The sequence below is a fragment of the Melopsittacus undulatus genome, chromosome 5, assembly GCF_012275295.1.
Source record: "Melopsittacus undulatus isolate bMelUnd1 chromosome 5, bMelUnd1.mat.Z, whole genome shotgun sequence".
NCBI lineage: Eukaryota > Metazoa > Chordata > Aves > Psittaciformes > Psittaculidae > Melopsittacus > Melopsittacus undulatus.
In genome coordinates, this window is record NC_047531.1 from 50820290 (window position 1) to 50847914 (window position 27625).

Genomic DNA, 27625 nt, shown 5'->3' on the forward strand with positions numbered 1-27625 from the left:
AGCATGGCAGGATGGTGCAGCTCTACTAGCCACAGCTGGAGAGGGGTTTACATGTGCAGAAACCCTGCCTTGCGGGTCAGTAATTTTAAGATCATCTACAACATCACACATCAAAACGCTTACATTTTATTCAACAGCCCACAGGTCGTATGGGAAGAGTCACAAATACGATTATGAAGTGAAACTGGTGTAACTTCATTCCTGGCCACATATTCTCACGTGGATCGACTCACTTTCCCTGTGCCCTGCAGAGCGCTGCCAGCAAAGCGAGGGAGGTGTGTCGGTCTGTTTTGTGGCCCACCTGCTGCAGACACAGCGCTGGATCCGGATTTATTCACCTGGATAATTTCTCACAGAGCTGCAGGGATAGTGTGTCCTTCAGCAGCTCCGCGCGGCTGAGAGGCCTCGAAGCCTTGAGCCTGGAGCGCTCCACGACGCGAGCGAGAAGCCAAAATAGTGACAACTTCACAGTCCGACCCCTTACTGCCTTCCAGTACGGAGCCCTTCGAGAAGGCACAGGAGAACCGCCGAGAAGCGGCATGAGGGGCACTCGCCGCGCCGTGACAGGGGCCCCCGGCTCCCAGAGGTGCGGCCGCGCTCCTCCCTCAGGCAGGAAGCCCAGAGGCGCGAGTTGCCCCGAGACGGCCGCCAGGTGGCGCTGCGGCCCTGCCGGAAGAGGGGCGGGCGCTGAGAGCGGTGGGACCTGTCTGCCCGCCCGCCCCGGCGCACGCAGCGCGGTGAGGCGAGGCGGGCCGGGGCGGGCCGGGCCGCGCCGGGCGAGGCGGCGGCGGCGGCAGTGGCGGCCGCCGGCGGGCCATGCTGCTAAAGCTCCTGCAGCGCCAGACCTATACCTGCCTGTCGCACAGGTATGGGCCCTGCCTCTGCCTCGGGGGCCTCGTCCTGATGATCGTCTCCGCCCTGCAGTTCGGGGAGGTCAGTACGGTGCCGCGCCGGCTCGGCGTGGCTGTCCCGCTTCCCCTCCCTTTTTCCCTCCCTGAGGGCAGCCCCGGCCGAGCTGAGTCGGCGGGGGTAGAGGTGCTGCCCGGCAGGGAGTGCGCGGGTGCGTGCTGGAGATATATATAGAGAGATCTATGTGTATATGTATTTATGACATATGGAAACGATAGTGATGCTCCCTTCTCCCTCTGGGTCGTTAACCATCGTGGCAGAGAAGCGACAAGCTGCCCCGCCGTGTGTCGCGTTGTGGGCGTGAGCAGCTGTAGGCCTGCCGTGGGGACAGGGCTTGTTCCTTGCCGTGTCCCGGCTCTCCCTCTTCAGGCGGCCGGGAGTGTGAAGTGACTCCCAGGGGAAGATAAGTGCCTTCCAGCAGTCGTGGCCGGCCCTGGTAGAGGGGAGCCGGGTAGAAATCTGTGTGTTCCACCAGAAACTGCTGGGGTTTTTTTTTGTCTTTTGCATTTTTTCCCCCTTCCCTTACCAAGTGATGTATTAGTGCTGTGTGGGGTTTTTTTGTTGTTTTTTTGTTTGTTTGTTTCTTTAACTCTTTTAAAGCCTGTGCTGGATGCAGCCATCAAATGGAAAGTGGGAGTGACAAGATTTTCCTCCCTTCCGGAGTTTAAGGAGTTAAATGTAGCCTCTCTCCAAGTTGCCTGCAGCTCAGCAGTGTGTATTACATTGCTCCCTGGTTATTACTGTTTGTCTGCTATTTTGTAAATGATGCAATGCAACTTAAACTTTGTCTATATATGATTTTATGTATAGTATGTTTTAGAGCTTCATTTCATATTGCCCTATTTTGGAAGTCATCAGCTAATGAATCTGGAAGGGGAAATAACATCAGTCTTACTTCAGTGTAGTGTTAGAGAATATAGTGAGTATTCAGGGAATTAAAGAAAGTATTTTTGTTAGTGTAAAAGAATGGTCGTGCTAAATGTAAACAGACTGGAATTTCCTGATTCCTAAATTGTTAGGGTTTTTTCTTCGCCCCTCTTCCCTTTTTTATTTCCCAGTTTTATTTTGATGGGCCCTTTCAGATACTCTTTACAGCTTTTTTTCTGTATTACTGAAAGTCCTGAGTGTAACACAGTCAGAACTTTATTTTGTGTATCTCTACATCTTCTTTGCATATAGTGCTTCATTCCTGCTGTCCTGCGGATTTCAGAAGTCCCTGAAACACATGAAAGCTCTCAGCAATACTTTAAGGCAGCTGTTTGTACATGACTACATGATTATCAACTTGGATTGGTGTATGTGTCTTGGTGCTGTGAAACTTTGATTACTTTCTTCAGAATTGGGAATTAAACCCAACCTTAGGGTTTCTTAGAAGTTTGAAGGTTTTTTAAAACAGTTCAGTAGTTGTCAAGGTTATGGCTGATTTAGCTGAGAATCAAGCAAAATCACTGCTTGGAATTCCTACTAAATCTTAGTTTTCTACTTCCATCCTTTTTAGATCTATTTGGAAAGTTTATATACTATTTAGACATTGAACAAAGAACTGGCAGCCTCATGTAGGAGTAAATCTTCAAAATTATATGTTAAGATAAAAGGGACCAGCAGTGTTTTTCAAAAAGCCCAAACAAACCAAAACCCCAACAAAACCCCAGACCCCCACCTTTATGGATTTTATTTTGGGTTTTTTTACAGGGGTGGTAAATGAGCTTGTTAAAAGATGTCTACATGCAGTTCGCTTTTTACTTTTACGATTTGGTCTGGTTTCATAAACAATGGTAGTTTAAGGATTTAGGTTTGTAGGAACTAGCAGTCAGACCTCTTCTGACAGCTACAGTGGGAAGGGAAAACACTTCTTCAGTACAGAGTTTGCAAGTCATTAACTAATAACTAACTAGTAATACAAAATAATAATATATAAATAGCTCATAACTATATAAGACTGTTTTGAAAATGAAACCAATAACTCTTTCTAGTTATTATCAGCTCAGTAATTTTTTAATAATTTATAGGGAACTCTCAAGCAGTAAAAAGTAGCATGAGACAACATCCTGTCAGACCCTTCTGTCTGAGCAGCATTTGCAGTTCTGCTTTTCCCCCACCCCCAGGGCCAGCTTTTTTTGTCCTAGTAGGCAAAACTAGATCTGGTTGCTTAAGATTGATTCTAATACCAGTATTAATGGTGGCATAAAAACAGATGGCTGGGACAAGAAATTGAGATTGGTATTGATATCCTCATAGCCTAGATCTGAAAATGAGTTTGAGTTCAAGAAAAAAAAAACTTGAACTTAACAAAATAACAGTGTATTACATTTGATTCAGGAGTATTTCTGCAAAAACATATAGGGTAGCCAGGTCTAAGCCAGTTCTGTGTCCTAGTTGTAAGATAGAGCTTTAAATTTTAGAACAGTTTGGCTGCAAGCCCTTCTTGGCCATCCTTCCGTAGGTTGCTCAGCTTTGTGTTTTGTAACTTTAACATGCCAGACCCACGGTTACTAGCTGTCTGATACAGTATCTCCTAATAGAGGGTATTTCTCACCCTTTTTTTGATATTGTTTCCTTTTTGGTTTTATAATATCAGTATGTAAAGTTGAAGCAAAGCTGCCTCCAGGCATTATTGCAACATACAGAATGTGACAAGAGGAAACAGTTACAGGGGGAAAAAAGGTATCCGTGGGAAGAGCTTAACTTTTTTCCTAAGTGTGTTTCTAACAAGGTCTGGGTCTTTTTGGTTATAGCTGCATAAAGGTAAAAAGCAAAGGCTTGAGCTGTTATTGTTTTTCTCCCAGAGAGCCATGTTATTCATATAATAAATTACATTCTTAACTGAATACTTCTGTATTTCTTCTAGAAGCAGATCAGTGTGTGTTAATTCATCAGTAACAGTAGTAGTAATTGTCCCTGCGTGGGTATCTTTCCGTGTGCGCTGTATTAAACTAGTGTATTTGGCTGAAGGATGTAATAACTTGCATTTGAAAAAGTGTGATAGTGTGTTTTTAAGATGTTTCCTGGCATTTGAAAAAGTGTGTTAAGGGGAGGAGGCTTTTATGCTGACCTGGAAAATCATGCCCTTTGTTGTAAGGGGAATGAACTTGTACAGACGTGATCTTGGTTACGAAGAGACCATATGCAGCTTTGGCAGGAATTGTGTGTATGCATGCACTTGTCATCCAGCCATATGATGGGGCTTCCCTTCTCTCTAGAAGGCTCTAATTTGCTTTAGTGGGAATGAGAGTATAGAAGTATATCTCTCCCTTCTTAAAAGGAAGTGTGGTAATCTTTGTTATGGTTTTGAATGCTACCTTAGAGAAATGATATATTGCATGGTTCCAGTAATACAAGAAATAAGTAATAGTAAAATTAAAATCTAGGAATAGTGTTGTAAAGTAAATACTATTCTTTTCTAGTATTTTTTTTTACTCTCCAGTACATATAAATATGTACTTAAACAGGTAAATAAGCCATGACACCTTCATCTCTAAAGTAGCATAAGATGCCGCTGTGGTTTTTAAGGTTAGACTTTTACCGTAAAAAAAATATCATAGCAGGCTTATCTTCAAAAAGAACCTAAATGTTTTGTATTATTTTTGGTTCAAATTACTCATGCTTTTTTTTTTTTTTGCTATATCAAAGCATATTAAGCATATTAGTATTGAAAAGTCAGATTATTTTGTTGTTGTTGTTTAGAACCATGATGTAAGATACTTTGTTAGTAATGGAAACCTAATTATGAGCCTTTGTTTTGTATGTGTATGTACATTTCAGAATGGAAGTAGGACGTCAAATTGCAGCTTTCCAAAGTAAGAATTGGTTAGAGACTGGTTTCCAGTTAGTTAATTTATGAAAATGTCCAGGAGTGGGGATGGATTGCAAAGGGCATTTAAATGGGGCACAGCTTGACATTTTAGTTAAGCAACCTTGATGTGGGGAAGACAGCCCTGCCTTCAGCTGTGTGTTCCCACCATTTCTTGTCTGCTCCAACAACCAGTTAGAGGAAGATGAAGTGCTCTGGTTTTTGAAGGCTCATCTTTCTGTTTATTTAGCTCCATGACTTGGCTCACTGCAGGACCAGGTGAACTCATGTAGACCTAAAGGCAGGTGGCAGAAATGCAAGGGGATGGAAGAGAGTCTGCAGCCTGCCAAAGTGATTTTTTTCTTGGGTTAGTCTGTCTGCAGTATAAGATGTCATGTATATTTGCCAGGTCGATTTGCATAATTTTATATGCCCTGACCTGGCTGTTTGTAAAGCTTAAATTTCAGAAGTGTGTATACTTCAATATGTTCTCTGTGAGAAGAGAAAGCAAGACAAGCAAAGTTATGGGGGGGGGGGAGGTGAGGTTCTCTGCTTGTATTGAAGTATATTTGGTTTAGATCCTATTTTTGAGAAAACATTCCTGAATTTTTAAAGGCTGGGGACAAGGGGGAGGTAACATAAATGAACAGTAGCTTAAAAATTGTGTCCATAAAACATGGAATCTTTATTTGCAGAGAAAAAGCTAAGTTTAAGTCAAGTGTGCTCTTAGTATCTACGTCTGATTGTTGACTCAGTGTAATAACTTAATTTGGATTAAGGTCCAGTTAGTTGTGTGTTAAGGCATAGATCAATTTTAATAAAATTGATTGTGATTAAACATTTCAAAAAGAAATTTAAGTGTCTAATTTTAGAGGGTGGTAATGTTAAGTGTTTGGGGTTTTTTGTTTTTTTTTTCTTTACAGGTTGTTTTGGAGTGGAGTAGAGATCAGTATCATGTTATGTTTGATTCATACAGAGACAACGTTGCTGGCAGATCATTTCAGAATCGGTAAGCTTTACTTGCATTTGACAGTATTGCACATTTTATTGTTGAATGAATTTTCAAATATTTAAATATTTTATATGTAACAGTAACATATGGTTGAGTAGGACCTTATTGTATGGTCTCTAAATCTGTAGCAAATTTGAAACTTAGTGGCTTTAAAATTGTGAGTTAGTGCTTAATATCCCAGCTTGGAGGATGTTTGGCATTTAGAAGCTGTAATCATATAACAGGGTTTACATTTTAAATGCATTCAATTCACCCAGTCTCTTACGAAACATCAAAATGGTGATAATGTCAACAATGAAGGGAAGACATGACATGTTCTCCATATTAAGATAGAAAAATATAAGTACTGTTCTTGTGCACTTAGAATTCTAACTTTCAGTGTTTTCAAAAATTATTTTTAATTTACATTACATTTTTCTGTGACATCTCATGAATGACATTATTTAGTAAAGAAGTTACAAACCTAATAAGCTGCTTTTTAAAGCCTAGTGCATGGGACAAGTCAGTTGCAGCAAGCTGGAAACCAAGTCAGGGATATTTGTTTCAGTTGTATTAACTGCTGCATAACTTCTTGTGGTTTCGTTGTTTGTGTCTGAATAGTCATGGGGTCTGTTGCTCAGGAAGTCAGTGGACTGTGAATTGGTAGGTGGAAGAAGCTACTAAGGAGATATCATCTGACTCTGAAGTGTTGCTACACTTGACTGGAAAAACCCTGAGAGCAGACACTTAATCTGCCTTGAGGTTTGTTGAATCACGGGACATGAGAAATGATCAGATTGGTTTGTCATGCTTTAGCTGGTGCAAGATGACTGTAAAAGTACATTGTGTGGTGTTAGTGAATCCTATGCACTTTTATAGTCTTATCTCTTACTTCCCTCCCATTTTCCAAAGGGTGACAGATAAAAGCTGAGTGATAAAGCTCATATGAAAGATTAGCATAATGTTTACATGTTTTTGTAGTGCTGAAGTGAAAGCCTGGCAGTTTGTTCCTGTCAGTACTAAAATACATGATTTTGTGATAATTAAGTACAGTGTTCTTATAAAATGTTCGAGTTTGTCCAAAACAAAATCACAAATCTTTATGTTGTGATGTAGGTATAGCCAGTTCCTATTTCTGCAGTTTGTTTTCTTCATTTTGGTTGTGTAAAGTACTCCTTAGCTAGCATTGATTTCAGTTAACTGTGAGCAAGACACCTGGGAGTGCTTGGGAGAGATTATTGGCCGCCTGAGCAAAAGCTGAAGGTTTTCATAATGGGTGCTCAAGTTATTCCAGGTCACCCATATGTCTTTAATACTCTTATGGCAGGGAGGTTTGTTGTGATGTTTATGTGCAGATACCAACTTCATGTTGAGATGTGCTTTTGGAAGTCCCTTGTAAGGGGTTCAGTTTGTTTTTTGTTATCAAACTTCATGATTGCAGTAATGGACCCTGCCTTGTAGTATGCAGTGTATTGTCAGTGGTTTGATGAACTTTTTAAGGCTGGTGTCAATGGAACATGTAGGGTGTCACATGTTTTTTACATAAACTGAAGATTGTGCATTTCCAGGTTTGATCCTAGCTTATCCATTGATTTTAATAAGTTCTTATTTTAACATTAGAGGAAAATGTTCAGAATTGGAGAACAAGAAGCTTGTTAGCTTGGAAATTAAGCGGTCACTGCTTAGTAGAAAGTGAAAGCTATACGGCCTTTAAGAAATATTAATGGACCTTCAGGTGAATTAAAGTAGTCTTATCTTCTATGAGCTTTGCAGGAGAACGTCTCTATTCTTTTCAAACAGTTGCGTTATGAACTTTCACAAAGAAAACCACAGTGTAAAATGTAGACAAATTTGTGCATGTGGGCATGCTCCTTATAAACTCAAAAACTTCTTCCTGAGTGGCACAACAACAGTGATGTTGCTAGCATCTTTAGATACTGCTACAGAGTACTATTCAAGTTGCCTTGAAGTTGAGCAATGACTTTGGTTTGCTTTTCCCTGCTGCCGCTTGTCCTTTGGCATCCCAGCTGCTACACTTTCCAGGTAGTCACATCAGTTGCTAAACATCCTACTTACATTGTCTATGCTCCTTTTGTAGCTTGAAAAGTGGAGCTTTTTACCAAGCTGTCTCATCCAAACCTATTTTTGAGCACTTGCTTAGTTTTGCTGTCAAAATAAAAAGAAAAGGAAACTAAATAATGGAGTTGCTTATATGAGTGTCTTGGATGAGAAATGTATGTTGCTAGTTTCCAGCAAATTTTGCATTTTAGCAAAAGCTTAAGTGTAATTTTGCTATTCCAGGACATGGCTAAGTCAAATTTAAAACTCCAGAATGTGTATAGAAGCATAATATGAAGGAACAGTTCTCAGCTTTTAAAATGTACAGGCTGATTTCAGTACGGTAAAGAAAGTGAGAGCCATCAGTGGTGGGGAAGTCATTAACTGCTGAGCAGAGGGAGAGCAGGGAGAGGAAAAGACACACAAATTAGCTAGCCAAGAGGTCCTGGAGCGGGAATAGCAATGGAACAGCCGAGTTGCTGTTGGTGGATAATCACAGAGATGTAACAGGCAGGAGGGCTGAGATGTTTACAGCAGGGAGCTTAAGGGCGTAACAGACTTGTACTTGTTCATAAAGAGGCTCAGCAAGGTTGAGTATCACCGTGTGGTATCTTGGGAGAGATCCAGAGGCTGCTGTACTTCAGCCAACAGCAGATGCTGAGACAATGAGGCTTTGTCTTCCAGCTGCAATCTGGGCTGTGAGTATGGCTCTTGTATGTAAACAAGTGCCATGGGCATGGAAAATGCTTCTGTGCAGGTGCCTAGGAGAGGTAGGATATGACAAGTCTCCTGGCCTGTCTGGAGAACTGGTGGCTCTGGCTTTGTCTTCAAGAAGGATCTTATTGGTGCTTTTGCAAGTAAAAGGTTTACAAGTAAAGATTTACAAGTAATAAATGGGTATATTTTTGGAAGAGGAATTTCCAAACCAAGCCTCAACTTATTGTCTGACAGTCTCCAAGGAAGTTGCCAAAGTCCATGTTTGCTGTAATTAAAATCAGTAGCGAATGGGAAAACTGATGATTTTCTGTAGAAAGGTGTTAACATCATTCTCATTTAGGCAGCCAATTTTGGACTTAACCTGTTTGACAGACTGGTATTTATGGTGAAGACCAGACCTATAAATTCATATGAAGGAGGAACACAGCTACAGAATTTGAAGCAGAAAGTTTTTTATCTTTTCTGTCCTTGAACTACTTGCAAAAGGCTCTGCATAGTAAAAACAGTCTTTTTACTTGTCTGCATTACCACTGGTGATGAAGAGTCAGCTTTCCATGACAGGGTAAATTCAGAGTTAACATGCCTGCATCTGACTAAAAATGCCTTTCCTCTGTGGAGTTTAATAGCCTTTGGCTGTATGTGACATGATTTTAATATTAAAATTTTAATAATAAAAATTACTGTAGCAAATAGTTATATGTGCTATTGCATAAAACCACACTTCTAGCAAAGGATGAGTTGTGTAAAGCTTCACAGGTGTCTAAATGGCCTAGTACCCTGGAAAGAGTTGGAGTTGAGGTTTTTTGGGGTTGGGTTTGTTTTTTTTTATTTTTGGACATTTTATGTTCTTCAGTGAAGCCTGCAAAAATAAACTCTGCACTATGCATGGAAGACTGGTTGGATATTTTTGAAATCAGCTGACTTGAGTCTGTTTTGTTTCACCTAAACCACTCTTGTCCTGGCTGTAGCATTCAAGGGACTCTCAATCCAACAATTTAACTGATCACAACAAATGTACGAAAGCTGGAAGAGCTCCTGCTATTGAATTTCTACTCCTGTGGAGGACTTCTTAATTCAAAACATGCCTTGTGTTGCACCTGTTAATGAGCCAGAAGCTAGTGTCATCTCTTGAGAAAGAGGTGAAATAACTGATTGGAAGGGTAGTTGTGTTCAGTAAACATACTTTTTTTTTTTTTTTCAATTGAGAGGATAACCTTCTGCAGGGTTTTGCAAGTCAGAGGTGAGAGACTTTCTGGGTGGTGCTGCTGGGGAAGGCAGCCCTGCTCCTGTCTCAAAATGATGCACTGTTACCCTCTGACGTTTTGTAGCTCAGGAACAGTGCTGAATTGAGCACTAAGTGTTCCTGTTTATTGTGCTGTTACCAGCTGCTGGCTGCCCTTTTACCAAATTTTGTGCTTCAGTTATTGAACCTCAGCCATTAGTTGTCTGCGTGGCATATTGTACAAGGGAAGGTGGAGGAGATGCTTGCCTATAAGCTCTATCTCTTTTTGAAAGCTTTTTGAAGGATGCAGTGGGTGTGGAGGGAGCACCTTTACCTGGAAACCTTATTGTGTGACCCAAGGGATCTTAGCATTTGAGAAGTGCTCAGTGTTTGGTAGGCTATCTTTGGTTCAAGAAGCTATTGAATAACTTGACACTAGAACTTTTGAAGATAATAGTTGGGGCATCTTCCTGCTATCTGGGATTGAGAGGTTCAACTATGACAGCAGCCTGGAATATGCACTGAAAAAAAGCTGTGGTCCTTGGAGAGATTATCATAAACAAATAGAAAAAAGTGCCCAACCCCCTTTATTTTAATCTGCCCCAGGTATGCTAGGAAATCTGTAAGGGTCTAGAAAAATCTCCAGCATATTAAATAGTGTCAAGAATTAATTTGACTGCTGTGTCTAGAGTCTAAATTCATGTACCCTGCTAAGGTTGCTTGCTTATGAAATGGCCTGTTAAATAGTATCTAAGAGGCATTCCTAGAATAGAGACCAGGTCCTGCTGAGATCTTATAGGCTCTGTGAAATCAAATAATAGCAAGTATGATTTAAGTGGTTATACTTTGTGCTGTCCTGTCCTGCTGTAGTTGGTGAATTAAGGATGTGCCAGTTCTGATTTGTGAAGTATTTTATGGGTTCAAAGGAGTTGGGTTATAGGACAATGTGTGAAATTTAGAGCTTAAAAGTTCAGATTTCCGTTAGTTAATGAGCTGTTATAGCCACTGTGTTCTTTTTTTGTTTTATGTCTGTGATGTTTTGTCACTTGTGTATAATTAAGAGATTATATATATGGCTAAAGAGATGCTTTTTGCTTTGTCTTATTTGCAGCTAAGACACCAAGTGTTTCTGTTGTTAGACAGAAATTGCTATTGTAGGATGCCACAAATGCTTGTAATGTCATATTAAGCAGCTCATGTAGCTTTCATTTGAATTATGTAGGCTTTGTTTACCCATGCCAATTGACGTGGTATACACCTGGGTGAATGGCACAGATGTTGAACTGATCAAAGAATTGCAACAGGTCAGAGAACAGATGGAAGAAGAGCAGAGAATAATGAGGTAATAATCTTCTTTATTTTTTTCCCTTTAGCCAATGGCAGCAATCTAATGCGGTACTAGTCATCTTTGGTTTTCTCCCATGTTATTCAACATGGAAATTCAAAGTACATTTTCTCACTCCTTCATTTGAGTTATTCTCAAAATCTTGTTGCAGTTCTACATTTAGCTAGGATTTGTCTCATCAGAAAACTGTTTAAGATACAAAGCATAATAATTTAAAGAATAAAGGCTGTTGTCTTGAATTTGTAAAACGCCATGCAAAAACCTGTGCTTTATGTATGTCATTTTACATTGATTTCTATAACCTCATTTGTTAATAATTATAATGAAATTATACCTCAAATGTGTAACTTCTCTTCTTCCTCAACTTCCCCCAGTATTATTTTTTTTTCCTAACTGGTTTAATAAAATTTTAAGCATGGTTCTTAAATGCTATTTTTAAAAGTCAGGTTTGTAGTCAGTCTCCCAAACACTGAAACTGAGAAAGAGGAAAATAATTTATTCATGTTATAAAGGTATGAGTCGGCATCCTAGCTAAAGAGGAAAAGATTTGTATTGCTGCATTTGGTGTTATAGATTGTGCTATACAGTTCTGCAAAATTAGTGATGTAAGGCTTCAAATAGGCTGTTTCCAGGATACCTTGGATTGTGTCTTGTAACCAGCAGCAACTTTGTAGCCACATGATCAGTTTAGGCTAAATGGAAGAAGAAGTCTGTATTTTAAGGGTTCTAATGTATTCAGAATCTGAAATCCACATGTGAGCAGATTAATCTGACTTTTTTTTTTTGGCATTTTATGACTTGCAATTTAGGTACCACTGACAATGTAATCACAAGTGAAATTCTGGATTTTTTTTTTGCTACCTATTAGTAGAACTGATAGCAAGAATTAGTTTAGTATTAGTAAAACTTTAAATCTTTAGACTTCTAAGTCTAGGCATCTTAAACATGGAGTTTGCTCTGAAAAGCTTTCGAATTTATACTGATCGTTCCCTAGCAGCTTATATAGCAAATGTCAGTGATTTTAGATTTGTCATCGCTCGTGCTGTGATCCCCATTTTACAAAGGGGAAAAACATTTCCTCCTACCTCCCTTCCACCTCCCATAATACTGATATGGAAAGTTGATATCAAGCTTATGAGTAAGACTGGCGTCCATGCCATGTTCATTATCTACAGGGGCACCTGATTCTCTCCCTTGTATATAACTTTTTTCATGTGCTTTGACATCAGCACTGCTGCAGAAAGAGGTCTTAATGGGATCAAAATACCTACTGAAGACAAAGGCAAGGATACTGCAAATCTATGCTGATCAGTGTATATTTTGTATTGCATAGAAAAACTTAGTAAATTGTAACTTTGTGGTTGATATGCCTGAATTGAGCTAGTCATGGTCCAGGTGCTTTATTCTTTATTGGAAAGAGTAGCTTGCTGGATGGTGGTTCTCTTTATTTCAGTGTGTATAGAAGGGGGCCCTTCTGATATTATTATTACTTAGTATCAGTACTTCACTACCTTTACGTTAATCCTTATTAGCTTCTATGTGCGCACGGTAATTGCATGATAAACCTCATCAGAATATGTTAGGCAAAACAATCAAGTCAGCCTAGTTTCAGGTCACTTCATCCTGGTTTCTTACTGGTGTTTTTCGTATCAGCATCAGTTTTGTTAGGTAATCTAATAAACACTGAAAATCCTGTTAGCAAAGAGTCCTGCTGCCACAGCTGTGAGCATAACCAAGAATTGTTGAGCTTCACTGCACAAGGGTGAGCAGTGAGAGGCATGTCTCAACCTGTGCTCACCTTGGCAAGGCTAGTGGCAAGGCAGTTTTATAATTGGTTTATCAGTGCATTCACAATGTGTCTGACTCAGTTAACAATCTGAAATTAGACTAAATTCTTTCCTGTTAACTCCAGTCTTATTTAATGAAGTTGTTTTTAACTTGGTTATAGGGAAATCCTTGGAAAGAATGCAACAGAACCAACAAAGAAGAGGTGAGTTTTTTGTGGGTTTGGGCATAAATTGGAATAAATGATGTCCTACTCATTGTTAGCTGAAAGCAGATGCTGGTCAGAAAGGTCGTGTGGTTTTCTATAGCCTGTGAATGCTTTATTTCTGTGTCACTTCAAGAAAAGTTGACAGCGTGATAATAAAAGTAATGTTATTGTGATATATATATATATGAGTGAGCTTCTTAAAATGTGACAATAAGTTCAAAAACTGTATCCTTGTCACTGGTTAAGCATAGTACCTATTTTGAGTGGATTTAATGCATGTATACCTGGATTTTCATAATTCATGAAGCTGAAAAAATTTCAGTGTTGCTTTCACCTGCAATTTGTATATGTGACAATGCAAGTAATTGTTGTGAGGGTACGAGCCTCTTGCAGCTCTGATGCCAGGAAGTGGCAGCGCTTGGTCTGTACCATGTGTCATTTGGCTTGGCTGTTCTATTATTTTAGAGATCTTTGTAAGGTCGTTGTTGTGGGCAAACTTTGAAATCTTGGAAATGTTTGAAAAAAAATTAGTGGAAATGAAGGAGTAACAGCCAGATACTCACCTGTGACAAAATAAGCATGCTCTTGGTAACTTCCTTCTGCCCCAGCAGATGTTACAAGTAATTGATTAGATTTTACAAAAACTTCTCTCATTGCATCTAACATTGATTTTTGTCTTAAATTTTCTACTGTTGTTAGATATACCTTTGTTATTTTGCTGTAGTGAGAAGCAACTGGAGTGTTTGCTGACACATTGCATCAAAGTTCCAATGCTTGTTCTGGATCCTGCGCTGCCTACTAATGTCACACTGAAAGACCTGCTGTCTATTCATCCTACTTTACAAGCTGCTAATAACATGTTATTTGTAGCAAAACCAAAAAATCCTTCTACCAACGTGACTGTAATTGTTTTTGATAGCCCCAAGGATGGTAAGAACTTATTTGTCAGATTCCAGCTAGTTTTCTAGAGGAAGCTTTTTAGTAAGCTACTGTGAATTTGTTTTTCTCCCTCCAGTACTGTCTGCCACTAAATTTTTTGTCTGACTTTAGCAAGTTATTCAACATCTCTTGCCCTCAGTCTGTTCCTCTGAATGATGACATTAATGATACTGTTTGCTTACCCCCTAGGCAGCTGATTACAGGTGATTAGAGTTTCATGCTTTAAAAAACTATTGCAAAACAAGCTTGATATCTGAATATCTGTGTTGCACTGATAATCTCTGAAGGCTGAGGTTTAGACTGAAGAAGATTAGTTTTAGAAATCCTCTTTTAATTGCTGTGAAGTCTAGGTTGAATATTGTGCAATAAGTTCTGCCCTTGCTCAAAGGATTGCATACCTTAAAACAAAATTATCCATGTGTTCAGCATATATAAGTAGGATCTTAGAGCAGGGATGGGCTTCTTATTTTGTTTAATATGTAGTGGCAGACCACTACCACTCACTAGCCCAAGCACTGGTGTTTGTTTTACCACCAAGAATTATTTACCACTTAAAGACAACTGTTCATACCATAAATACCAAGCTTTTCTAATTTGCAAAAGTGTATCTTGTTTAGTAGAATATACAAAAGAAGTGACTTTCAGTTTTTGATTTGCAATGAATCTTATGTATTCTAGTTGAAGCTGCCCATTCTGGAATGTTAAAAGACAACAACAAACACATAGTATGGAGGGGTTACCTGGTATGTACTTTTAAAATCTATTGATTAGCTTTTCAGTATCTTAAACTTTTTGTACCATTTTAAAAAGTGTTTCTGTGCTATTCTTTTTCCAGAGTTCATATGTAGTGAGAAGTGAAAAGTTTTAAAATAACCCTTATTTCAATTTTGAAGCTTGGGTTAAGTGACAAAATACTTACTATTAAATCTGTTACCTAATGAAGGACTGATACATAAATATGAATTGCTATAAGTTTAAAAAGGTCTTTATACTCTGTTTTTTTGTTTCTAGACTACAGACAAAGAAGTTCCAGGTCTAGTATTAATGCAAGACTTGGCCTTCCTTAGTGGATTTCCAGCTACATTCAAAGAAACGAATCAGCTACGATCAAAACTACCAGAGAGCCTGGCCTCTAAAGTAAAACTGGTAAGGGTCTGTAGGAAAGAGTAACTTAGTTGTATTGGTCTTTTGTAATGGTTCACTTATGGGATCTCATCCACCTAGGAGATTTAGGATGTTTCTGATAGTAATCTTTTTTTCTGTGTGACTCTTTTCTTGAGTTGTGAAGAGCAGTAAATAGTGACTTGGATAGTTGCCTTCAGAAGGCCAATTGTCCTTTTGGTGTCCTTAATAACTGTGACTGCAAGTTATTAAGCATTAGATTTGCTAGCCTGAAACTGATTTAAAAGTACCAGCCTTATCAGTTTCTTTCAGCCATTTGCTACAGGCTGCTGTCTTGCTGAAGTGTACTGCATTGCTGGCTTGTTTAATGTGACAGAATTCTGTTTCTGTAGCTGCTTAGCTTTTTCCTTCCCTCTGCTTTTAGAATAATTATCTTAATAGTACCAACAGTAGATTGTTTCACACCTGAATACTGTATTTCTCTCTGCCAAGTACTCTGTGTGCCCACCCTCAAGAGAGTAGATCACAACTTGTGTGACTGTGCCATCATAAATATTTTGTACTTTTTGTTCTCCCCTGCTATTTGGACACCTATTCCAGTTATAGCCAGGTTTAACAGCTGATAGTTTCTAAAGTTTGTGAAAATCATTGGCTTATGTATTGCAAGTGTGACTGGTGGTGTGAATAGGGTCTGAGGCCAGGGAGTTTGTGGAGGAGGAGGAGTTAGTATGGTGTCATGGGTTCAGCCGTGGCAGTCATTTTTCTCCTTCTTGTAGCTGGTGCAGTGCTGTGTTTTGACTTCTGGGCTGGGAACAGTTGCTTGATAGCGAGCATGTTTTGGGGGTGTTTTGTTCAAGGCTTTTTCTGAGCACATGCTCCAGCCAGGTGGAGGAGGGGAGGCCGGGAGGAAGGAGAGACAGGACACCTGATCCAGGCTAGCCAATGAGGTATTCCATACCATAGCACGTGATGCCCAGGATGCATACTGGGAGAGAGAGAGCAGGAGGGGTGGGCTCTGGAGGAAAATGGAGGAAGGAGCACACGGTGCTCGGCCGGGCAGGGTGGAGTGAGTTATGGGTTGGTGGCTGGTGGGGTGTTGTATTCTCTTCACTTGTTGTTTGCTGTATCATTATTATTTGTAGTGGTAATGGCAGTGGTGATTTTGTGTTATGCCTTAGCTATTAAATCGTTCTTATCTCAATCCGTGGGGGCTACATTCTTTGGATTTTCCTTCCTAACTCTCCGGGAGTTGCGGGACTTGGTTTAAACCACGACATATGGATAAAAGGATGGCAGTCCATAAGTAATCTGTCATTGCTAGCTTTACCACCTGTAGGATGTACTAATTCACTTTACAGCTTGTTCCTGGGGCTCAAATGACTTCCTTTCCTTGCCTTTTTTTTTTAAGGCTGGGTTAGCATATCATGTGTTCTACTATTGCAAAAATGATATTGAGTAACCCCTTTCATAGGCTGGTCAAGCTGCAATTTAATACAAGCTGAATTTCTTCTTTCTTGTCCCAGCTTGTGTTAGCAGGCTGTCTTAGAGTCTCGCTAACAAGTAAACATACCTGTACCTCTCTAAAAGCTCTTAGGAGCTAAACAGCTTAATAGAGAGAGCTCTTGAAGAGTTATTTAAGCTTAAATAGTTATTTTCTTTTGCCACTGTTTATACCTATAGTGTATTTATAAAGAGTGGCTATGGCTCTTCCTAGCCTTTGTTTTACTAAGTTAATCAGGTAATGCTTATCCAATGGCATTGACTCTCCATTCCTCTCATACTTCTGACAGCCATTCCCCACCACTTCTATCATGGATTTGTTTGCCTTTGTCATGGTTTAAGCCCAGCTGGTAACTCGGAACCATGCAGCCGCTCGATCACTCCTCCCTTTTCCCCCTGCCACTCCTGGAGGGATGGGGAGGAGGATCAAAAGAATGTAACTCCCATGGGCTGAGAAAAGAACAGTCTGGTAACTAAGGTATAACACAAACCACTACTGCTACCATCAACAATAATAATGATAAAGGAAATAGCATGGGAAGAGAATACAACCGCTAACCACTTGCTGACTGATACCCAGCCTGACCTGAGCAGTGATCTGGACCTTCTGGATAACTCCCCCCATTTTATATACTGGGCATGGAATACCCCTTTGGCTAGTTTGGGTCAGGTGTCCTGTCGCTGCTTCCTCCTGGCTTCCTGTGTCCTTCTTCACTGACAGAGCATAAGACTGAAAAAGCAATTGATCAAACATTACTAAGCAATGACTAAAGACATCAGTGTTATCAGCATTATTCTCAGACAAAAGTCAAAAACACACCTCTGCACCAGCTACTGAAAAGGAGAAAAATAAAGGCTCCAGCTAAACCCAGGACAGACTTGCAACATGATTGGCTGGAGTTTTGTGTGAGGCATCTACAAAACTTTTTACGCAGTGAAAAATATTTTAGTATGTAGCTAATGCAAGGCTGGCAGACTTGTTGTGTGTTACATTATGCCCATTGCAAAGAGTGTCACAAGTTTTACATTACCTGTGTTGCATCCTTCCAATACACCGTTGTGTATCGGTGCTGTTCATAGAAATTGTCTCTTGCTATTGTGAATCTGTTGCTAGTTTGGGTGAGAGATGGCAGATGTGCTCTGGTGCAGCCAGAGCATCCTTCCTTTTTTTTCTTAGTGGCACATTAGTTAAATAGCTGTAGATATTCATATGGTCAGCTTGCCAGTCTGCTTGTTATATGGGTTATCGGTATTTTTTTAATTGCTTTAAAGAAATGCTGCTTACTGTGGAGAAGTAAGATTGTTATCCAACAGGAGATGATACTTCAGTTCTGCTGCCTGAGATACTAGGTTCTTCATTTCAAGCTGGCACAAGGAATGTTTTTAGTTAAATGCTGCCTGACTTTGAGCCATCTGAAGAGTCTTCTTTGTGTGCAGTCATCCATTTGTTTTTGGAGCCTTTTATATTTCCTTACCACAACTTAAGTTACAGGTTATGGGTAGTTTTAACGTAATTGACTTAATGGAGCTGAATTGCTCGGAATACCTTTGACTTCATTTACCAGCTCTTTTCATTTATTAAATTTGCCCTTTAGCATTTAAGAAATTTAGGAACAAGATGTTCCTTTTTTTTTCCTGTTGCAATTAAAAATCAATTAGCCTATGTTTTCCTAACCTAGGGTTATATTCTAGGAGCAGCTCTTCTGTAACATTCTTATTAATTACCTAATTGGTATCTGAAATAATATTGCCTCTATCAATTCAGAGATTATTTGGTGGAAGAGAAAACCAGTTTGCTTCCTCTTTTGGGAATACATCAGAGCAACATCCTAGGCAATGTTTGTTCTCTGGCTGAACATCATAGGTATAAGGTCTCATAATAACGTGGTTGTGAACAATGTTCACCACTCAAACAATATTTGGAATTTATTTTTCTGTCCCTTAGCAGATGTTGCTTTATACTCTTCTTTTTTTCCTGATTTTGACTTGAATCAGTTTCCTTATCCATAGTACCCTCTATTTTTGGAAGCAACATCCTTTGCCTATTATCTTTCTACATGATTTTTCCTTACCTTGTCTTGGTTGTGTTTTTCAGTTTGCTGTCAGTCATGTGTCATCCAGTTAGTTAAAAAACTTTGTACTGGTTCTCTTTTCATGGTGTGTTCTTATCTTTGTGTAGTTTGCCATTGCAATCAACTCATTATCTGTTCCTAAGATTGCAATCAACTCATTATCTGTTCCTGCAATATGATTAGGCATACCTCTGTATAAACAATTTTTTTTTTTTTTCATAAGATATCCACAGCATTCTGCAGTTTCTCTATTCAGCCATCACTGTTCTCTGTGTTTCTTTTCCTGGTAGTAGATGGTTAGAACAGTTAAATTGGGATTATTGGTCATAGCAGTAGATTCTTCTCCAACCTGTTCTCTACTCTTGATAGCAGCAATTAATTTATGTTACACCTACAATGGAATATATGTATATGAATTTTAGAAAAGCCAGCTGTATCCTGCATCAAAAGAAGCATGACCAGCAGGTTGAAGGAGGTGATCCTGCCCTCTACTCTGCTCTTGTGAGACCTCACTTGGAGTATTGTGTGCAGTTCTGGTGTCCTCAACATAAAAAGGACATGGAACTGTTAGAACAAGTCCAGAGGAGGGCCATGAGGATGATCAGGGGACTGGAGCACCTCCCATATGAAGACAGGCTGAGAAAGTTGGGGCTGTTTAGCCTGGAGAAGGCTTCATGGAGACCTCATAGCAGCCTTCCAGTATCTGAAGGGGGCCTACAGGGTTGCTGGTGAGGGACTATTCATTAGGGAGTGTAGTGACAGGACAAGGGGTAACGGGTTGAAACTTAAACAGCAGAGGTTTAGATTGGATATAAGGAAGAAATTCTTTACTGTTAGTGTGGTGAGGCACTGGAATGGGTTGCCCAGGGAGGTTGTGAATGCTCCATCCCTGGCAGTGTTCAAGACCAGGTTGGATGAAGTCTTGGGTGACATGGTTTAGTGTGAGGTGTCCCTGCCCATGGCAGGGGGGTTGGAACTAGATGATCTTGAGGTCCTTTCCAACCCTAACTATTCTATGATTCTATCATTAAAAATTTTTACGTATGAAGTGTGGATGAGGTCACTTCTGTAGAACCCTTTACCAAGATTCTAGCTCAGAATCAGTTCTTCATTCAGTGGATGTTGTAGATATGCCGTTGTGGTAAACATAACAAAGTGTGGTTTTCTCTTTGCCAGAGAGATTGATGCTAAGTTAATGGTACAGTCAAGTAGATAAAAGGTTGATTGTTTACAGCCTCCACTGGAATTTGCAGCAGTTCCTCTGTTATCACTTCTGGAATCTGAGATCTGTGAAGTGATGTGAGATGTCAAGTGAAGAGGAGGAAAGTTGCATCTGAGTTTAGGCTACATTCATGTTTCATAACTACCTTCTGATGCCTAATGGGTGTTTGCATGCTCTGAGTGGCTGTTTCTTAGCATAATGCTGGAAGTAAAGAAATAATAGTTAAAAAAAAAATTCAACATTGATGCTATTAGGAGGGAAGAAAGGTGAGAAAGGGAAGAAAGTAGTTGTTGATGTGTTGAATGTTGATAATGCTTTAATTGGATTGCTTTAGTTTGATTGAAATAACTTCTAAACGCAAAGAGGACTAAAAATTGGTCTGATATCTGGCCAGGTCTTTCTTCTAGAAATCTCTGAAAAAAGCAGCTGAGCTCAACAAGAGGGTGTTAAATTGTGAAGATTTAATATATAATGAATCAATTTCCAAGGTGAATTATGCATGTTATGGTCTACTGAATTTTTGTACTTACGTCCTATGCTCTAACGTTATGATATGGAAGTTTATTTCTAGATGAAAGGCAAGCAGCAGTGTGTCTGTTAATCACATTTGTCATTTTATATTGTGTGTTATGACAGATGTGGTTGAAAATTATATTTGACTGCTTTTTATTTTCCATGCTTTTTTAATGGTGCATTCTTAAGCCACTAGATGGAGGTGTTACTCTGGTTGTGCAGCTCCCTGCTACTAAGCCATATTTCTTTAAAGGCTATAAAAATGTTAGGTTATACCTATATGTGAAGAACAATTGAATTTATTCTTTTTTTTCACTTTTTCTTTCTCCCCTTATCTACATTTCTAAAGAAAGCTATTATTGTTCAGCCTGGGCCTGTGCCTGCACAGTGTCTCTTCAGCCTGCTTGTGTTAGAAGCAGAAGATTGCCTGATCATACAGAAAATTGTGCATCTGTCTGCTTTTTTCATTTTCCTGTTCTGTTTTCATAATATCTTTGGATATACTGACCTGTTTTCCCTGGATGAAGATATTTTCTAGAAGGTAATATTTCAAGGGAAGTTGCATTCCTGCTGAGAGGAGGTTAATACCTGTGAGACATCAGAAAATCTGCCATAGAAGTATTCAGTTTGAATATACCAGCAACAAAATGCTTAAAGCAGAGCTTGCAATTCATTAGAATCTAGTTAGTTGTGTCACCAGATAAATTCACTGAAATTGAATTTTATTGATAGCTCTGCTTATCAAAAGGTTTGTTTCTTAAAGAAAGATATTGGTGGAAAAAAGCATAGATAATAAAAACAATCTATTCAGTGCAGGGCTTATCTTAAATTTGATGCTGAGCAGTGGAGCACATTTTTCTACCACTTTGTTTTTGTGTTTGAACTGTTACATATTTTAAAACCTAGAGCATATATACTTTGTTAGCGGGGGAAAGGGGAAATGTTTGCACTAAATTTTGTTAGGAATCTGTAGTACAGGTACCTATTTGTTGAGTTGGGTGGAAATATGTCAAAGAGAAATGACATGTTCTTAAATTCTTTCAAAGATCTAGAATGGGACTATTTTTTTATATGTGTATTTTAAATGACAGGTTCTGAGGGACTGTGTGACACTGCTGTATTCCTAAATAAAGCACATACCCACTGATGGCAGCTATGCAATCTGTAGCATTCAGATACTGATATTTTCGGAGGTTGCTAGTTCCAGTTCGTAACTATACCTCAGCCATTTAGCTACTGAAGCCATCCTTTCCACACGTAGGTTCAGATGATTCCCTGGAAGGTCTGGGATTTATCAGATTTTTCTAATGGCAGGCCTCATAAGTCAGATTGAAGGATCTCAAATAGCATATGAGTCAAAGCATCAACAGCTTTAAAATGTCACAAGTGGGACAGCTGGTCTTGCTAAGGGAAGGCGTGCTAACTCTGGGACAAGTGTTGTTTGAAAATTAGCAGAAAGGGTCAGATTTAATAAAAAAAAGAAATGTCAAGTATTATAAGGTAAACTGATGGTTTTGCTGGTTTTGAACGTCACGGTATTCAAATTTCGTTAACTTATGAATTGCATTTTAGATCTTGTGCGATTGAAAGTCTAACAGATGTGCTTATTTGTCTTATGTTGCATGAAAGAACAAAAAATAAACGTAGCATCTAATAAACACTGTTGATGATTGACTGCATTTATTCTCAGTCTGACTGTTGAATGTATGCATTCGGAGAATCAAAGTGTAGTCCTGTATTTAGCTTGTTGTGTCTGCTTACACTACTTCATGCAGTAAACACTATGTTTTACTTGATTATGCTATATTTCAAGCTAAATGTTTTGGTGCCTTGTAATTTATAAGCTATACTAGCTGTTGAGAGGGTATGTAGGGCAAGCCCCTTCTTATCCTGTGCATTATGAAATCTGATACACAGGCTTACTCGTGGCAAGAGATAAAAACAGCAAACAGATCAAACAGTCCACAAGTAAGAAATGACCTTAACAGCATATTGGCAACCATCATTAAGGACTTGGAGACCCACATGGATTAGTTCTGGAGCCCTTTGTATCTCGGGTTTCTGAGCTGTAGGTTGATCTCCAAACCATTCTGAAAATTTCATGCTTCTGACAGCAATGATGAATTGATGACCTTAATTTTCTGAGAAGAGCATTACTTAAGACTGAAAAAAGTATGATTCCTTTAGTCATATAATAAAATTGTAATAAGATATGATTCCTGTTATTGGGGGTTGCAGGGAATCGCTGGGGACTTCACTGCTCACTCCAGAAATATTTAAACATGGACAGCTTTACTGTTGCTGGATCATTGTGTAAAAAAAAAAATAAATCTTTGGAAAGTGAAAATTAAACATCTAGAAGTGTTCTATATCTTTAAATGTTTGTAATTTTCCATTTGACTGCCCCATTTTGTGTTCTTACAAAATTGTAATTCTTTAAAAACTGTTTTCCGGTTGTTCTTATTAGTAACCCTAGTAAGAAAAATAGGACTAAAAGGTGGAATTGGCAAAGACTGCAAAGAGGTAAACAGAGTGCTTCTGTGGTGCATGCCAGAAATTATTTTCTCTGCTTGTATAGTTGCAGCTCTATTCAGAAGCCAGCGTGGCTCTCTTGCAACTGAATAACCCTAAGGGTTTCCAAGAACTGAGCAAGCAAGCAAAGAAGAACATGACTATAGATGGAAAAGAGCTAATGCTTAATCCTGCTTATTTACTGTGGGACCTCAGCTCTGTCAGCCAGGTAGGTAAATTCTGTTACAGCATGTAAAGATGTTATTTAAAAACTGCAAGTAGAGGCTAACTAGTCAATGACAAGGGACATGAGATTTCTTCGAGAAGCTGGGAAGTGTTAAGAATCCAGTCTTTATTTTGTTGTAAGAAAACATTACAAGAACACTGTCAAGTTCTGAAATCAAGGAAGAAGGAGGATTGAACAGGGTGATGTTTAATTGAAATTTTCATGTTCTCCACTAAGTGAAAATTTTGCCCTCTGCTCTAATAAAGTTGTGTGCTGTCAAGGCCTGAAAGGCTTAACTGATACTGACTGGCAGATAAGTAGTCTTCGGGGGGAGGGGAGGCTTTAATAAAAAACATATCTCCTTCTTGATATGCTTCTTAAACTTTCTGTTTTTTTTTTCTTGCTCTGCAGCATAATATGTGCTGAGTAAATGCTAATTTCTTCTCTTACAAAAATTTTGAAGACCTAGAATGCAGATGTTTGCAATGAAGGGTTTACTTTGGATACTTTTGATCCAAGCAAGGAATTTTAGTTTAGCAACAGGAAATAGAATAGGTGTCTGTTTGAAGTTAAGATCTTGTAAAATCTGTTTATTTCTTTCTTTCTTTCTCTCCTCCTCCTAGAATATTAAATTCACAGTAAATTTCAAGTGGCATGAATAAACATGCCTTCTCCAGTAAAACCTTCAGCCTGTCTTTGTATCCTGTGAACCTGACTTTTGTAGAGCTTTCCTTCTTAATACAAACCCTGGACTCAAACTTTATACTTCTTCATGTTGAAATTATGCATTATTTTGTAAATGGGTACTTAGCCAATGGATGCTGGTGTTGCTGAGATGTTTTCGGTTATGTTTTTGAGAAAACGTAAGCTGTGTTACTGTACATACTAGAAACAGAAGACTTATTTACAGTGTATAGAATCTGCAGTGAAAATGGTAGTTGTTAAATGTTCAGATTTTTCTTGAGTGTCATGTTTCAGTTGGTCATGCTTCTGTTAGAAATGTTCTTTTGAGGCCTTAATTGTTGTTTTTAGAAGAGGTCATTAAGTTCTCATAAATGGGGGAAGAAACACATGATACAGTGTTATGTAACCTAATTTTGTTATTTACCTGATGAGTTTCTAATTAAAACATTTTCTTTTTAATAAAAACATACAGAAACATTATCTATTTCATAGTGACTGTTACGCTAAGTTTTATTAATTTTCTCCTGCTTAAAGTCTTTAAAATAAGAGCGAGGGATTATTGAAGAGCTGCTACATCTTGACACTTTCACTGTATCTATATTAGGTGACATTTATATATGGCTTATGATGCTATGTTCTTGGAAGGCTTCAGCCTCTTAAAACTGGATTTCTGAAAGGTGATGTTACTGATTCAAAATACATCTTGGCTTTTGGTTAAGGTCAGGAAATAGAGACTAATAATCTCAGGAAAGAAAGAAAATGGGAGGGTGTGGGATTTTTCCTGGGGTTCTTTCTTCAAGAGCTGGGATCACACAAGACATTGTCATCTTACAGTGTAGTCAGCAGATATCCTAATGACATTAAGTGGCCTGCCATTGGTGTCAGAAAGTTGCATTGTTTGCGTTGGTAAATTGGAAGAATATGAACCTTTAGAAGAATAATGGCACTTGATCCAGTGGACTTTGTACTTTCGAATGTCTTAAGTTCTCAAATGTTTGTGCTCCCATATGTCAAAGCACACTGTTGTTACTTAGCTGGATCAGAGCTTGAATGTTCTATTTAAAAATCTAAGAAAGGTTTTTCTCTTTTTATAGTCTAAACAGGATGAAGATGTTTCTGCCAGCCGTTTTGAAGATAATGAAGAGTTGAGATACTCCTTACGATCAATAGAGAGGCATGCCCCTTGGGTGCGACGTATTTTCATTGTCACTAATGGGCAGATTCCTTCCTGGCTTAACCTGGATAATCCTCGAATAACCATAGTGACACACCAGGTAAAATCCAAACAACAACAACAAAACAAACAAACAGAAAACATTAAAAAACCCCACCAAAACACTCAACAAAAATACCAGCATACAAGTGCCACTAGTAAAGATTCCGTGATTGCTTTGGAATGCAGTTATCCTCTTTCAGCCAAAGGTTGCATTTATTTGGAAGAAGTGACCATTACTTCCCCATTTCATCCATATTTTTTTAAACTCCAGTATGTCTTTGTATTTTGGCTAAGCAGATAACTGAATATATATGAAGTCCTTTTTTTTTAGTCCACTTTTCCAAATACTGAGACTTTAGCTAATGTACACCCATGTCTAATTTCCTTACAAAGTCTATTTCTGAAAACACTCAGGAGAAGAAAATGTAATCTGAATCCATAAACATTCTCTCAGTACCAGTAATAACCTAATAAGCTTGCATTGAGACAGGATGAATTGCAATTAGTAGATGATGGCTGCAGAAAAGTAGCTACACATCCTTAAAATCTTATTTAAAAAGAGAAAGGGAATCCTTCATGCTTTCTGGGTGAAACAAAAATAATAGCTTCTTACTACAATTTGAGAGTAATTTTGGTGTCTGGATGTGCCATAAGAGCCCTGAGCAACCTAAGTGGTAACAAGATACTGATTCAACTTCTGTTGCTGTCTGCTTCTGAAGTTGCTCAAAAGAGATGAAAGAATCCTGACATGCTGAAAGCTGGAACACATTCAACTTACTTGAAATTTTGTGCAGCCTGTACCATATGAGAATTATAAATATGTGTACACTGGGCTGAGCTAGTACATGGTGGAAGAGGAGTTTGTGTTTTTGCATTGAACCAGGTGCAGTTTCTTAGTTAAGCAGTGGACCTGTAAATGGTTTTGTGTGGGGAAAATGAATAGCAAAGTTTTTCTTTTTGCCAAAATATTTGCACTTTTCTTTCTGTCCTTCATATGTTTCCTTGTTCTAAGAAATTTTAATAATTTTTTTTAGTAGATAAGTGTCATGTATCTGATGTACCTGGCCTTTTATGGTTTTGGCTTTTTTATATATTATTGCCTTCTGAAACTGCTTTGTGTTATTGGGGCTTCTTTGTTTTAGGAAATCTTTCAGAATGTGAGTCACTTGCCTACCTTCAGTTCACCAGCTATTGAAAGTCACATTCATCGTATCAGTGGCCTCTCTCAGAAGTTTATTTATCTCAATGATGATGTTATGTTTGGGAAAGATGTTTGGCCTGATGATTTTTACAGTCACTCTAAAGGTCAGAAGGTAAGCCATTATCAAAGGATTTTTTATTCCCCAGCAGATAATGTACAGTTTTTCTATGGCAATGTAATATAATGCAAATCAAGGAAATTAAAGAAATGCTACTTTGAAAGGGAGATCAAATATAAGATTTCCCTTTGCTTCCCCACTCCTTGTTTTACCTCTAAAGATTTGTTGTTCTTAACTAAACAATTGTTAGCAAAAATGGAGGGTGGGGAGGCTTTTTTTCCATATACGCGCACAAGTTTCTGGTGATATAATGGCTTCTCTGCCAGGCTTCATGCTTTAGTTTCAGTGTCATTCTCTAATTCTGCCACTTTCTGTTGAACCACTGGTAAGACTGATGTGATGTCTGGCAGCTGTCAGTCTTCCCTCCCTTGTAAATTCTTTTAGTGGGAAATATTCAAAGCAAAACAGAATCAGTTCCTCCGTGGGAACACAGAGGACAGATGGCATTCAAACTCGTCTTTTAAATTTACCATCAATTACCTCTGCTTCAGACACCTAAATATCTTTGCCCAATCTACATATAATAATATACATAGCCATTTACTAAAAGACATATTGTTGCATGTTCATGAACATCAAGTAACTTAGTTTTTCAATAGGCACATTATCAAAAATTGGGGTTCAGCTGAGGAAACATTAATAATAGCTGTGCATAAAGACTCTGGTTGCCAGCAGAATTTTCATCCATTAACTTGGTCTACAAGAGTGACATGGAGCAAAAAATCAGATTTATATTTATTATTTATATTAAGGCTACAAGTACACAAAATTCTAGAGACCATGGAATTAACTCATGCAGGCACATGTGGACACTTGTGCACACACACAAAAAGGTTGTATGAAATTAGTTTAAGCTACCCTAAAATTACTGTTTCAGTAGTTGAGGACATTAGGAGGCTTTTAATCATTTTAAATCCTTCTGTGTGCAAAATCATATTGTTTACTGCATTTTTGTTGTTCTTCAGTTATTCCTCAGAGTTCTGATGATAAAGTCAGCTTAGATGCAATGTTGTTTGTGATAACCTGATCAGCAAGCTTTTCAGTAGGAAACGTGCTGCTAAAATCTTGAAACAATACAGCCTGAAGGAAAGTGTGTGTGGTTTTTAATGCCTCCCCAGTTGAAAATACACCCCCACACTTTTTTTTTATCTTGTCTAATTCTTAGAATTATTTAAATCATAGAGGGCCAGATGCTTTAAGGATTATGTTCAACATGTGCTGCTAATCTCATGACCGGTTCATAATGAAGAAGCATTTTGAGTCAGGAGAACAAGTG

At 38.7% G+C, this 27625-nt stretch overlaps 1 protein-coding gene across 3 annotated transcripts in view; it reads left to right on the plus strand.

Annotated features, from left to right (window-relative positions):
• Window positions 1-785: 785 nt before the first annotated feature.
• GNPTAB (N-acetylglucosamine-1-phosphate transferase subunits alpha and beta) overlaps window positions 786-27625 on the plus strand; it is a 43913-nt gene continuing 17073 nt past the window's right edge. For 2 of the 3 annotated variants that reach the window (XM_034062930.1, XM_034062929.1), the window contains exons 1-10: window positions 786-933; window positions 5623-5708; window positions 10910-11029; window positions 12981-13022; window positions 13750-13955; window positions 14643-14707; window positions 14976-15110; window positions 22972-23133; window positions 24909-25088; window positions 26173-26343. In XM_034062930.1, coding sequence (XP_033918821.1) covers window positions 817-933; window positions 5623-5708; window positions 10910-11029; window positions 12981-13022; window positions 13750-13955; window positions 14643-14707; window positions 14976-15110; window positions 22972-23133; window positions 24909-25088; window positions 26173-26343 — 1284 coding nt within the window. In that variant the 5' untranslated portion in view covers window positions 786-816. Of the gene's footprint in view, window positions 934-5622; window positions 5709-10908; window positions 11030-12980; window positions 13023-13724; window positions 13956-14642; window positions 14708-14975; window positions 15111-22971; window positions 23134-24908; window positions 25089-26172; window positions 26344-27625 lie in introns of those variants that run through there. The other variant, XM_031049977.2, reaches the window with a different exon arrangement.